At 42.4% G+C, this 14,541-nt stretch overlaps 1 protein-coding gene across 1 annotated transcript in view; it reads right to left on the bottom strand.

Moving 5' to 3' along the window:
• Positions 1-838: 838 nt before the first annotated feature.
• Positions 839-14,541, bottom strand: part of ism2a (isthmin 2a) — a 28,776-nt gene continuing 15,073 nt past the window's right edge. Inside the window, exons 3-6 of the mRNA XM_084014050.1 lie at positions 13,411-13,711; positions 11,867-12,001; positions 8,527-8,595; positions 839-3,205 (exon numbers count right to left, since the gene is read on the bottom strand). Coding sequence (XP_083870176.1) covers positions 2,688-3,205; positions 8,527-8,595; positions 11,867-12,001; positions 13,411-13,711 — 1,023 coding nt within the window. The 3' untranslated portion in view covers positions 839-2,687. The remainder of the gene's footprint in view (positions 3,206-8,526; positions 8,596-11,866; positions 12,002-13,410; positions 13,712-14,541) is intronic.

The raw sequence follows: 14,541 nt of genomic DNA, 5'->3' as shown, positions 1-14,541 counted from the left end.
AAGCACAAAGCTCTGCAGGTTCCATCATATTTTGCCCTCTAGGCTTTCTGTTAGCGACACACTGTCACAGCAACCACCAATTAATTCAGGAAGAATATAGAATCTGAATAAAATACCGGGTTTAACGCTTTCTAAACTCTCCAGCAACAGCGGCAGATCTGCTCCCAGTAAGTCTTTTCTTTGTTATGGTCTGTCATCTGTCTGACATATAAAGCTCAGGACAGACAGACACGGGCAAAACTCCTCTCCTCCATTTTCTACAGTGTTGTCACCAGCGCTTCTCTGTAAAGTTTTTCCAAGCTGAGTTGTCGTCCAGTGTTTCTGAACCTTATTGTGGTTGGCATGCTGATGAACTGGAATCTCTGAAGTCGCACTGTCAGCAGATATGCCTGTGTATACAGTATGTGTACTACATAAATGCATCTATGGTAAATGGAACGATCTATGTGCGAGCCCCATTTCTGATATTTGTCTAATATGTGATAAAGACCCAGCAAGGAATTTCTGTATCCTGTTGTCAAAACAACATGCTGTCAGTGTTTTCACCCAACAGGGTTGAGCAATAGGCCTCAGAACAGCAGGGGGAAGGAGGAAACTTCAAAAGTCATGTTTACAGAGGGTCCACACACACACACGCACACACAAGGTCAGGAGGAGGGGGGTGGAGCATCTATCTATCAACTTCCTGTCCCTCCTCACACAATCTTCTTCCCCTCTTCTGTTTCATTTAGGTTATAATTTACTGTAACATAAAACACTGCAAATAAAAGGAAAAATGCATTTATTTTTGTAATACAATATTTCCAAATCTTTCATACACACACGTCAAAAAAGACTCTTTTAAGGAATGTCATGGGGAAAGGAAAACATTTCAACACAGGTCGGCTCTTCAATGGAACAACTGAGCCCAAACAAGCTCTAATACCGGGGATTAGTTTAAATCAACATGGTAGCATTATTAGGTTACCTTGATCCGAGGGCATGCTGAAATGACAGAGGGTGGAGTTGGTAGACATGAAATAAACTGTAAACCTTCAAATTCCGAAATAATATTGGGGAAGTGCATGAATTCACTGGTTACTAGTACACAATTAAATGTAACGTTAGTAAAACAAGGGGACTGTGGTTCCAGAACTACGCATAGTAGATTTTCAACTTTTACTCGTACAAGTTTGATCGTGGGATAATAGGCCATGCTAACATCGTAGCTGTTCCATCAACACTCAAAATAATGCCATAAAATACAATGTTGTTTGTACCATGGACAGACCATGGTTTATAATCAAACAGCTACTGTTTACCAGGCAGCAACCTCCAGTTATGAAAAGTGAAGGAAAATCTGAAGTGCCTTAAACTTGCATTCTCTTTCATGGCCATCAGGGGGCGACTTTTCCAAGTCTGATGGAATGAAAGTCTATAAGAAAAATACCCTAATTATCACCTGATTTATTATCTCAGTAAGCATTAATTAACATAAGTGTATGGTCTCATTTGTGAGTTTCAACATTCTTCAATACAACATGATGTTCATTTCGTAAAAATGGCCATATTTCGAGACCATAAAGCAGGATATGCTTTAGGGTACTGATGGTACCTATACAATAAGCTACAAAGATTACTTTAACACACAAGTTTATCTTGTATTATGGTAGCTAGCTTTGTTAGCAGCTTCACACCAGAAACCAGATGAAGTCAGAAAAGATAGATAAGGTTGCGGCATGGGGTGCCGCTCTGGCGCGTTGGTCAGATCCATCCGTCGCTCCTCCACATTCAAGATGGCGATGGCTGAAATGACGAACTTGGGGTTTTAAAACCGTAGTCCTAAACAAATGGGTGACATCCTGATGACTTCATACGATCTATGTGTTGGACCCATGCACTTCCACACCCTTCCCCCCACCGTAAGTAATCTTTCGCAAGGACAACTGCTCTGGATGTTGCAGTCACATGGATGTGTTAATTTGTGTGTCCATCACAAAAATGATCCTGATTAACTTTCTATTATCATTGTGTGAAAGACATGAAATTAAATGTACAATTGGTGTCCCTGTATATAACAACAATAGATAGCATTTCATGATTATTTCATGACCTGCCTTTATACTGGGTTGAATAATGACATGGCAGACGTGGAATGGAAAACCGCAGACATGCTCTGGCAATAATTCTGTCAGATTTTCGGTAAAGATAAAGAAATAAAGCATTCAAAGTCCAAAGGTCCATTTGACTTTATTACCAACTAAACTGTCCTTGCGTGGGACAGTAGATCTGATTAAAATAGTTCAGGGGCCAATAAATAAGTTTTGTACACACTCACTCTGATACTGTACACTCACATTCACCTCAGGTAAGCACATCCCAACTGAGTAGCAGCATACAGGAACAGGGATTCAAACAGAACTTCAGTCCTGGTTTTCATTGCCCTTCCAATGGTACCAACAACAACTATCTTCGAGTATAAAAATGTTTCACATTTAATTTGAAAGTTATGTCTTTAAAAAACAACAACAAACAAAGTAGCCGAAGTGTCAACTCAATCCATGAGATTTCAAAAGTATTAAAGCTGACATGAGTTGATGGTAGAAGGACGTCAGCTGTTTTAACATTGGAGTTCAGTTTTTCTGTGCAGGATGGAGAAACTACCCTCTACCACCAGTCTCCATGTTGTCCATGCTACTTGTTGTGACTCAGTACTCCCTGGCCTCTTTAAGTTCCATCTGAAACACTGCGTCAAGGGGATTATCTGAACACTCCAGACCATTGTTGGGCGGCCTGACTGAGTGAAACAGACTCCAGTCCCCCTTGCACAGGATCCAGGGGAGCACATCCACCTTGTAATGCAGCTCTTGAGAGAACTCTGTACTGATCAAATTGGGTGCTCCTGATCCTTTTCCTCGTGTGATCAGTCTCATCTGATCATCGTAGCAGCAGTGCTGCGCTGCCAACGTTGTGCTGTCATACGACAGCATTGAGCGGATGCAGAATCTGGCTGAAGGTTTGTAGATGTCCAGGCGTTCTTTGGGTCCGCTTGCGTCCCTCCAGCGGTAGGTCTTGCGAAGTTTGCTGTCCTGGATGTTAACGGCGCTGTAAACAGCCTCAGAGGGGTAGGAACATGGGCAGCTGGGCAGCTCTGTTAGCACCTGGTGCAGGTACTCCTGGAGGAAGTCATTCTTGCAGCTTAGCCACTTCTCACAGCTGTCTACGTCTAGATGTGGGGAAGTGAGAATTAATCAAGAAGTGTTAACATTTATCAGTTAGTTTAAGAATAGAATTTAATGTTTATTTCACCTTAAATTTATTGTGGTTTTCACACTACGTGACCGACTGGCAATTGAGATCCCACACACAATTTCATAATTAATATATTGTTTGTATATTAACAAATAGAGCTGGGTTTTGAAAAAAAGATTTTCTGATTCATATCGATCTTCATTTGAAAGATCCAATATGGATTCATAAAATCCTTGCATTAATTTTTTTGATATGCCATTTCCTGTATCCTCTGCGTTAGTCTCGTGTGATGCGCAACCATATCATGTACAAAAACATGTCAGAAGCTGCTCCACTTAAACCAACGTCAGGCCTGAAGGCAGACGTGTCACAGCATTTTTATTTAAAAATTATGAGGACAGAGGAGAGCTGGACAAAAGTGAAGCCATATGCAAGATGTTCAAACTAGGGGTCACATGTTGTGGAACTAGTACAAATCTCTTAAACCATTTAAACAGACATCACCTGCTGTCAGCACAAACGCTATCAGCAAAGACGTCCGAGCCCAATCAAACCTCACTGGAGAAGACATCGACAATCGAGTTACCGTCAAATTCTCCAAGTGCTCAAAAAATAACTTAGGCTATAGCCTCATATGCGGTCATATGCAAGGATATACGGCTGTACAGTGATGATGAAAATGATGCTTCTGACGTCTTAATGATATTGGAGCCACGCTACGTTAGCTACTCACTAACATATGAGTGAAGTGGCGCTCCCGAAGTCTGGTTGTAGCCACCTTATTTACACTGTCTGACTGGTGATGTGATTTAAAATCTGAAGTTGTTGTAATACACTGGAGATATAACATGGTTCATACTGGATGGGTTAGCTAATTATGGTTGCTTGTCCTTTAACTGCTGAACTAAACAATGTTAAGTTAAATAAACAGTGCATTAATGTTACTGCTTAGGGGTCAATTTCTAACGTATACATTTTAAATAATGCACCAGCTTAGAGAGTTCCATCTTTGTACAGGCGGAACTTTTTTTTTACTGAAACTGAAATATCTCCAAATTAATTGATATTGAATCAAATCGATTAGGAAATCAGTTGCCATACCCAGCCCTATGAACAAAAGTTAGTCCCTAGCGTAGAGAACTGATTCAGCACCAGCTGTTTGCCTTCCAGCTGACTGGTAATGTCCAGTCATATCTGTGCCACTACACACTTCTCACATCACTCTGTTAAAAGGCTCATGCCAAGAGTTTTGAATTTACAGTCAAAAAAAGACTAAAAAGAAGAGTCTGAAAAATATCCTGCCATAAAACATTTAGTTATTGTGTGAGGTTCTCAGTGAAACCCACGTGTAAAAACGTTTTGGCCAAATTCTAAGCTACTCTGTCTCTTTGCCTCTTACAGTGAATATAGGCCTGAGAGGAGAATGTCAGACACTGGATCGTATTCTACTCTCCTGCTGAATCCTCTGTTATGTTTGTAGAGTGAAATGAACGATCATGTTCTCTGGCCAGAGCTCAGCAACAGGAGAGCAATAAAATGGAAACCAAAAAGCAATTCAAACATTTGTTGGGGTCAGTGTCGTGTTTCATGGTGTTTCTGACAGATGCAGCTCTCAACATGCTGGGAGGGGAGGTTTCTAAATATCAAAACCAGGCATGATGTTTCATATGCGGCCAACTGTATACTGTATATATCGCTCAATTTCCTGATTAATAAAGGACATGTATTAAAGTGATGGTTCGGAGTGAAATGCACCCTAGGTCATTTCCACCATGACATCCAGCCAAATACCCCCACGGAAGCATTTTTAGCGATGGTCAGCATTGGTCAAGATAGCCGCTATCAGCCGAATGGCTTAGTACTAGCACTATAGTACATAGAGTATATCTCGTAAATTACCCCACTAATAATGCATGGAATGTTACCAAACTTCTGCAGTAGTACACATAGGGTCTGGACTCACAAAACGAGGCATTTGAAAGTTTGTAAGTACACCAGGAGTTTATTTAAAAAAACACTTGCCTGATAGCTTCTATCCTCGGCTGCTATGCTACCGCAGCGTAGATGCTACTTCCGTGTTTACCCAGCCGATGCCGTGACGCATGTTTCACGCGAGAGTATGAAAACGCTAAATGATTATAAATGCTTGTATTATCAGGTCAACACATTTTTATAAATGCTTGTATTATCAGGTCAACAACTGTTGACAAGTGTTGACCTGATAATACAAGCATTTATAATCATTTAGCGTTTTCATACTCTCGCGTGAAACTCGCGTCACGGCATCGGCTGGGTAAACACGGAAGTAGCGTCTACGCTGCGGTAGCGTTAGTTAGCGTTAGTAGCCGAGGATAGAAGCTATCAGGCAAGTGTTCATTTAAATAAACTCCTGGTGTACTTACAAACTTTCAAATGCCTCATTTTGTGAGTACAGACACTATGTGTACTACTGCAGAAGTTTGGTAACATTCCATGCATTATTAGTGGGGTAATTTACGAGATATACCCTCTGTACCATAGCGCTAGTACTAAGCCATTCAGCTGATAGCGGCTATCTTGACCAATGCAGACCATCGGTAACACTGCATGAAAAGTCGGATTTTCGTCCCTGTAAACGCCCGGAAATCTCCCTTATTTTCAGGAGTTAACGACAATTTAGCAGCGAAACCGCGCCTGGCCAGAGATGGCTTGAATATCCTCACTCTGGATTGGATGAAACCACTAGTTTTAAACAAGTATAATCGCTCGTGATTGGTTGGCAGATCTGGTCATTATAAATGTAAAGCCAACCCGCGTTGGCAGATCTGTCACTATTGGTCAACCTGATGAGTCATTATAAATGTAAACCCCACCCCCGTTGGCAGATGTGTTACTATTGGTCACATATGTATATATATGTGTATATTTATACATATATATATATACACACACATATTTATTTTTATTTATTTATATATTTATAAATATAAATATGAATGAATTTATTGAGGAAAGGAAAAATTGCCAGGAGGAAGTATTCAAAGAAAGAGCTTTATTGACAACACAACACACAACTGTACAAATTTGCCCACACAACAAACAAATGAACTGGCGACATTCTGTCCGAATTTGGTCAATTTTACAGCCGCCTGCGGTGCGTGGCCCTGTACTTGGGAGTCTTCTCTAATCGCGACTGTAGAGTCGCACAGAGCTCGGTGAGCTCCTGGCTACGAGAGGATGGAGGTCGCACAATCCATCCAGACACCCCGCCAACGACGCCATCCTCCTCATCAGACATCATGTCTGTGGTGGCGCACTTCCAACGGTCCACCTCATCGCCAGCAAGCACACTCCGTCTCGCTTCCAGCAGCTGTAAAACAATCAATAAAGACAATCAGTACTGCGCGATGCACTGCGCATGGACACAACACATCTATTAATGCACCTGAAAAATAGGTTTAGGTAGGTTTGGTCACATTGACCAAAAACGGATCTAATAAATCTAATAAGTCTTACCCTCTTTCTCCTGGAACGACTCCGAGCTGACCTCTTCACAGCTTCCGCCTGCGATGCAAGATCAGGCTGTGTGTGTCTGAAGCTCCTGCGTACCGTTTCATAGAATGTCTTACAGGCAGCTGGAAAACAATTAAATGAGTGGTATGAATAAGAAAACTTAAGTCACAGTAAAATTAAAACAAGGAAGAAGAAAACAGTAAAAGTTACTTACACACAATGGCGTCACTATCAGCGTCATAGAAATCCGGACTTGCGGACAAAGCTCCGAGCAAGTAAGAGGTCACAGCTTCGTTATGAGGCGAGGTTCGTCTGTGAAAACAAAATGAACAGTTAAGATCGGTATCTACTGTTAACGCATCTATTTCCTTATACAGCAGAATGAAAGCATATTCTTTAAATCGTACCCTTGCTCCGGTTCGTAGCGCCTACAATTCGTCTCCGAGTTGTGAAGACGGCGTACTGCTTCCTGTAAAAGACCAACAACATACACTTAACAAAGCAACTTATCGTTACACGGGTTCCTCTCTCTTGTTCTTTTACAAGGCTACTATGCTACTTTTAGCTTGGACTATTAGCTTTTAAGCTACTTTTAGCTTGGGCTTGCTTCGCTAATTTTAGCTTAGCTAGCAGTCACCGAACATATTCTTACCGCAATCATCCTGAGAGTCTCCAGCAGTCCTGGATATAAGAATTATAACATTTAAACCACATTTTCTTAAGTGAAGCCTCTCAGAGCAGCATCCCTCCTGCCGGTGAACGTCTCCTCATCGTTCCCCCCACTGAATGAGGCGCATCCGTCCCTTTAACGGACAACGGTGCACGGCGTTATTAATCACCGTTAGTAAATATATAACCACGGTTTAACATAAGCACTATATTATTAGTTAACGTCGGTAAAAACGGCACATTTTCCGCTTCGCTTGCGCTCGCTAACCCCTATGGTAAATTACCGTCAGTAGGCTAGCCGGCTGGCAGGACCTTCGATTCGTAACGTTAACGTACAATGCCAACAACAATAAAGTAACGTTCATTATCAATACGATTTAAAAGTCAGCTGGAAACATAAAAGTCATGTTACAGTATACTTACATGTGTACGCGGTTTGTGTCGGGCTGTCGCCAGAATCACCGCAGTCGTCCGCCATTATCCAAAACTTGTGAAGTCAGACGAGCCGCAATGCATTTTGGGAAGTTGAGTAGATTTAGCAAGGTCCGCTGTATACTCAGAAATTCTTGCCAATGCAGTATACATCCGGGCATTTCTCGCGTACACAAATTCACATACTATTGTATGTGAACGCACTACGTACTCAAATTTACGTCACAATTAAGTATGAGTAGGACGTTAGTATGGCATTTGTAACACAGCCGAGGTCTATGATCTATGAACCCATCCTTGACCCTCTAGCAGAACTACGACCAGCCATTATAAAGCAGTTTATAGTTGTTAATGTTGTGTCAAAAGGTACTGCATTTAAACATGTTATTGCGCAAGTTTCCTGGCTTCATCCCCATCCGGACAGACATTTTTATGGAAAGCCAATAGAAGTTTGGAGCTTGCAGGGAACAGACACGTCCCAGACACGTCCCAGCATCATTTCAATTCCCGGCAATTTACGTCAGTTTTCGGTGTTTCCTGCAAATTGCCGTTTGCAGTCGTAAACCTGAACTTCCACGGCAATTTACAGGGCCGCTAACTGACGAAAATCCCACTTTTCATGCAGTGTAAAAATGCTTCCGAGGGGGTATTTGGCTGGATGTCATGTTGACTACTACAAGCAGCCACAAACTCATTACATACTTGTGTCCAGGGAGACTGTGCTGTTGGTCATCTGGATGGGTGTCAGTTCAGTCACTGAAGTCGCTGTGTCTACAAGACAGAAGGTAGAAGACTTGTCAAACATTAACACACATTTTTGAAAAAAATAGCAATACTACAATACAATTAAACAATGTCTGCTGCTGTTTTTTTGTTTTGATATTAGTCTGTGGATACCAAATGTGCATGTGCATTATGATTATGTTGGTGGGCAGCACTGTCCCCTCACAGCAAGAGGGTCCTGGGTTCGATTCCCAGGTCGGGCCCGGGTTCCTTCTGTGTGGGTTCTCTCCGGGTTCTCCAGCTTCCTCCGCACAGTCCAAAGACATGCAGGATGGGGATAGGTTAATCGATGATTCTAAATTGCACGTAGGTGTGAATGTGAGCATGAATGGTCTGTCTCTACATGTTGGCCCTGCGATGGACTGGCGACCTGTCCAGGGTGTACTTTGCCTTCGCCCAATGACAGCTGGGATCGGCTCCAGCCCCCCCCCCCCCCCGAGACCCTGAATACAGGATAAGCGGTAGACAATGGATGGATGGATTACATTGGCTCTTTACGTATCACAAATTATTTTCAAAGGATGCCATGGAAGTGGATGGCTCAAAATTAACGTCTTCAAGCAGAATGAGCAGAGATTATTTTAAATGTTTTATTTGTGTTAATATCCAGTTGATTGTTTCAATTTGGGAGCAATTTGTTTGAGTGCAACCCAAAACAATCAGTTACTATTTATGAACTCTTTATGGGCTGTAATAATCAATAACACATCCATTAATTTTTCCATCCGCTCCTCTATAGATCAGAATTTACCAAAATATTATGTAAACAAGCTTAGTAGTGGTGATGATTTCAATTCCAACCAGGTTTCTTTTGTTGGGACCTCACCATTAGGACTACACAATGCGGCCTACAAAAGCCTCCACATGCGGTCAGGACAAAGGAACAAAGGAGATAAAAAACTACAACCACCATTTTAGTTTCACTGAGGTGCGAAGTGCAACGTCACACAACTGGTGCCCTATTGGCTGACAGCCACAGGTACCCCAGGGGGGTCCCCGGGAGCAGCCGTGAGCTATATAAACCGACGCTGCCTTAAGGACTTTCTCTCTCCACCATAACACGTGTTACAATAGGAGGTGAACGTTACGTCTGCAGCATTTTCCTTTGTCCTAGGCCGCAGTCTTTTCCCCCAAGCTCGCTGGACGAGCAGCAGACTGTTTTCCCTCTCTTTTTCTCTACTAGCTTTATTTTTCTTTTTGTTTATCATTTTGGATCCTGAGGAGACCGCCGCGACCGCGCGGCTCCCCCTGTTCTTGTAAACGTGTTTTAAGTTTTGTTCACGGACCGCCGAGGCCGTGGCTTTCTGTATTGTTGTATTCGAAGACTGATTGTGTACCCACGCCGCTGGGTTGATTTCTGTAACGGTGTTTTGACTAACCTCAGCCATATTCGCGAGCTCAGTAAGCGTCTTCTATCAGTTAAAAGACCGGGGTCCCGCTGAACGAACGCCAGTTCATTCACGAGCTCCCGTGTGATAGTAACACGCCTCCTGAGCCCTAGAATATTGCGCGCGCATTCTCCCCCTCTCTTTGTTTGTGTCACGCTAACACACACACGCACACACATTCACCGCCCCCACACGTATCCTCCGCCAGCTGTTTCCGTCTCCAGACGCTGAGGAATAGCTCCATCTGGTGGCTGCACCCGGCCATCTCTCTCTCTCTCTCTCTCTCTCTCTCTCTCTCTCTCTCCCCCTCTCTCGCTACTCCATCTGACGTCAGTGGCTCCGCCCCTGAACGCTGTGAGGAATAGCTCCATCTGGTGGCCATATCTCTCTCTCTCTCTCTCTACACACACGCACACACACACACACAAGCACGCACGCACGCACACACACACACACACACCCACACACGCACTCCACTCGTGTCTCTTCCTTGTTTAGCTTAGCTTTGTGTGTTAGGTAGTTAGGTAATAAGGCTTTGTTAATTGCAGTGTTATTGATTGTGATCATTATTACTGATTTTAATAAATCTTATTATATTATAACTAGCGGTCTCTTGTGCTTGTTGTGTATATGTCACTGGATAACAGCAAGTTGTGAAGGTTAGTGCTCGAATTTCACGCCTTTTTAATTGTTCGATTGTTTTTATACTTTTATGCCAATGATCACAATGATTGGCATGTGAGTATAAACCTTTTTATTGAGACTGAATACAGTTTTAGGTTATCTTTTCCCTGATCCCAGGGTGGTGCCCCGTTTATTCATGATTATATCATGATAATATATTAAATATAACTATTAATATCGATAATCATATTGACATTAATAATTAGCTGTTGATAACCAAATCTGCTCCTGCTATTACCCCAATGGGTTCTCCAGCAAGTTAAAGACCCAAAGCACACATCCAAAAGAACACAGGAATGGTTGAAAAGGAAAAGTGGACTGTTTTAAACTGGCCAGCAATGAGTCCTGATCCGAATCGCATCAAAAATCTATGGCACAAGCTGAAATCTGCCATTGGGGCAAGGAATCCTGCAAATGTTCAAGAGCTTGAAGAAATTGCAAAGGAAGAGTGGAAGAAAATCCAAGCTGAGAAGTGCAAGAAGCTTATAGATGGCTACAAGAAACATTTGGAGGCAGTCGTCGCTGCCAAAGGGAGTGCAACCAAATATTAAGAAGGGTCTTTTTCAGTTTCCTTTTGGAAATTACAACTTGTAAGTTAAAACATAATAATATTTTTTGTTACATTACTTTGGACATTCAATTAAAAATTCTGATCATATGATTTTGGTCCATTTCCATTTATTTATTAAGATATTATACAAGTTATGCTAAAAATTAAACGGTGCCTATAATGGTGACCAGGACTGTATGTCCTTCCTCATGAAACATTTGGAAAGTTAAGATGAATTTTTAACATGCATTCAAGGTTTCCTCCAGTGTATTGCAAGACAAGGTGGCCCGTCAAAAGATGCTATACATTTGTAACACTTCGTTGAGATTCTCCTTCTGTCGTCCTGACGTTGCTGAATCAGAAAATGAGGGAAAAAATTATTGTATCCTTTGTGATCACCCAGAGTTCTATAATAGTGCGTTATATAAGTACAGAGCCCCGTCACCTCTATTGTGCTGCCTGTAGCTGTCCGTTAGTTTAAATATGCCACACAGTCTGTCAAGAGCATACTCACCCGAATTGTTACATGTGGAAACTGTGCATTTTAAAATCCATCCGCCATGCCACAGACAAAATAACTGTGGGTAACAACACAAGTTTTACAATCCGGCCTCATCACAGAGTTGCTGCCTCTTACCAGCACAGTGCTGCAGGTCACATGTACGTGACTCAGTTGCCGTGCATGCATAGCCACAGGAACGGGTGCGTTTTTGGGTGCCGTGTCCACAGGTGATGCTGCAGGGAGCCCAGCCGCTCCACTCCTCCTCATACTCTGGAAAACACGAAGAGAAAAGATGGATGACAGTGCGGACGGGAAAAAAGCCAACTCTGGAGTAATATATGAGGAACAGGCTTTGAAGTGTGGTTGTGAATTCCTCGCCCAGCTGGTGTATCTGTGTTAGGCAATTAAGGAGCGGCTGAAAAGAGCCAGCTCACGACAGCGTGGGAACTCAGAGACGTGGTCCTCCGTTTGGAGGGGAGGACTTCATCAGACTGAGGGGTGCATGCAAGGGGAGTCAGCAGGACTCATGTCTTCTTGCAGTGAGAGTGATGATGTCTACATGCTAACAAAACTCTTCAGTCAAGTGCCAACATTGTATCAAAAACTAGAGCTTAATCCAGAGACTTAATGCATACTTCCTTCCATTTGTTCATTTTTGCAATAAGACAACACAGTTTCATGACAGGTCGTTAAATAGCATAAAAATTAAATCTTTGTTGTCTGAATGGTCTATATTATTTGTATCTCTTGGCACCAAAACAATATCAATATAAAAGTTAGCTAACGTTGGTTTTGTTGTCTAGACCTAACTTTGGTTTTGTTGCCTAAACCCAGCCTTGATTTTGTTGACCTAAAATTGGTTTTGCCTTTTAAACCTAACTAAGAGGTTTTGTTGTCTAATGGAAACGCTGGTTTTCTTGTTGGAACCTAAGAGGTTTCATTGTCTAAACTAATGTTTTTTGTTGTTGCCTAAACCTAACGTTGGGTTTGCTTTTTTTGCCAACGTTGTGCTGAGCATCACAAACAAAACAACAAAAAACTGCTGAGACTGTGTTTAATAAGAAGCTCAAAATAACATTGCTAGATCACGCGAATAGGAAATCATCAGTGCCCTATAAAAAGAAGAGAAAAGTATATCGGTCTTTCTGACCTGACCTGACCTGATCTTTTGGCTCCATAAAAACATGCCAGTAAGTTGAGCCTCGCCTCAAAGATATAGAAGGTAATAATGCACTGCGACTGAATATTGCATACTTTTGGGGAAAGTCATGCATGCTAATGGTCAGGCAGGAAGTGCGGCCAGTTGGCATTTGTGTAGTTGAGGGAGAAGTCAGTCAGGGAGAGAGTGTGAGTGTGTGTGTTATCAGACAATTGTAAGCTCAGTCAGTTGGAGACAGAAACAGTGTGCAGGATCCCAGGGTATTTCTGGTGAAGCCAAATGGTTCTATATACTGTTTATATCCTGGAGATTTTCAGTTAAATGTGTATACAAACAAAGATTTCTCTCTCCACGTCATCAGCAGGATTACATGAGCCAATGAGATACTTGCAACCAGTTTTCTTTTGTTTAGTTCATCCGTGTAGAGCTTAAATAAAAGTTTATTTATATTTGACTATATCCAGTGTATAAACTATATATTTGGTTTAGCTGCTACCTGAATGTTTTCAGTGTTTCTTACCATAGTTCTCGTTTGCATCCCAGTCTTTGTTCCAGTGACCCCCCCGTTCTCCCCCCACTCCACTCAGAACAGGATCCTCTGGGTCATAGTTGTAGTCCTCAGTATGCTCATCCAAACTGGCTCTCTCCAGCCCATTCTCTAACTGCTCTGGGTACTCCCAGAAAAGAGGCCAGAACAGCTTCTTGTGGCTGTTGGCCCATTCTGAGGATGACACTGACCAGTCATTACGCTGACCTTCCTTTACCAGGTCCATCTCCACCTCCGTCTTCGTCTGTGTGTTGTCTTCCACCTCGATGGTCACCTGAAATAGCCACAAAATAACACCATATGGTTAATTCATGCAATGATTTTGCACTCCTGGGACCCGTTGCACAAAACTAGGATTAAGACATCCAGGATAAGTGACTGAGCTGAGCTCAATCGATCCAATACAAGAGTGTCCAGGCTTAATTGGTTGCAGAAAGACCAAGGGCCTGGGGCCTGTACTACGAAGCAGGATTTGTGCTTAGCGAGGTAACTTAAGCGTTAACTCTGGGTTTTCCGTCCTACGACGCTGGTTCACTTCTTACCGGGGTAGATCGCCATGGTAACTTACGCTGTGGAGCTAACCTGCTCCGGAGCAGGTTATGTTCCTGATAAGAGATCAACGTGGAGAAACACACCGCCGACTGACCAATCAGCTGTCTTGGTGCGCGGATAAAAAAAAAAAAAAGAAGCTCGGTGGATCGTGAGAGGGTCTCGTAGGAGAACTGTGTACAGAGACCGGCAAAACCCTTTTTCTGTCCCTGACGATGTTTTTTATGAGAGATACAGATTCTCATCGGAGGGAAAGACTTTTCTTTGTCAGCGTACAGCCTACTTACCACTTTGAATTATGTTTTTATATTTATTTGATTTGCTCCCAAGTCCGTTTTACACCGCCGGGATTGCAGCTGAAAGAATGAGGCTGATATTGTCATAAACCACGTTATAAGAATACATCCAAGCAACAAATTCATTATTTTAAAGTTATGTGTTCAACCTTTTATTGCTGAAGGACATCATAAGAGTTAAAGGGACTAAAGAAAGAGTGACGACATGATTTAGAAGAGGACCACAGGGCGGATTCGAACCCAGGGCCGCTGCAGGAAG

Source organism: Eutrigla gurnardus (genome assembly GCF_963514095.1).
Source record: "Eutrigla gurnardus genome assembly, chromosome: 7".
Lineage (NCBI taxonomy): Eukaryota > Metazoa > Chordata > Actinopteri > Perciformes > Triglidae > Eutrigla > Eutrigla gurnardus.
The sequence above is the reverse complement of the archived record's forward strand: the minus strand, read 5'-3'. Positions and strand labels throughout refer to the sequence as shown.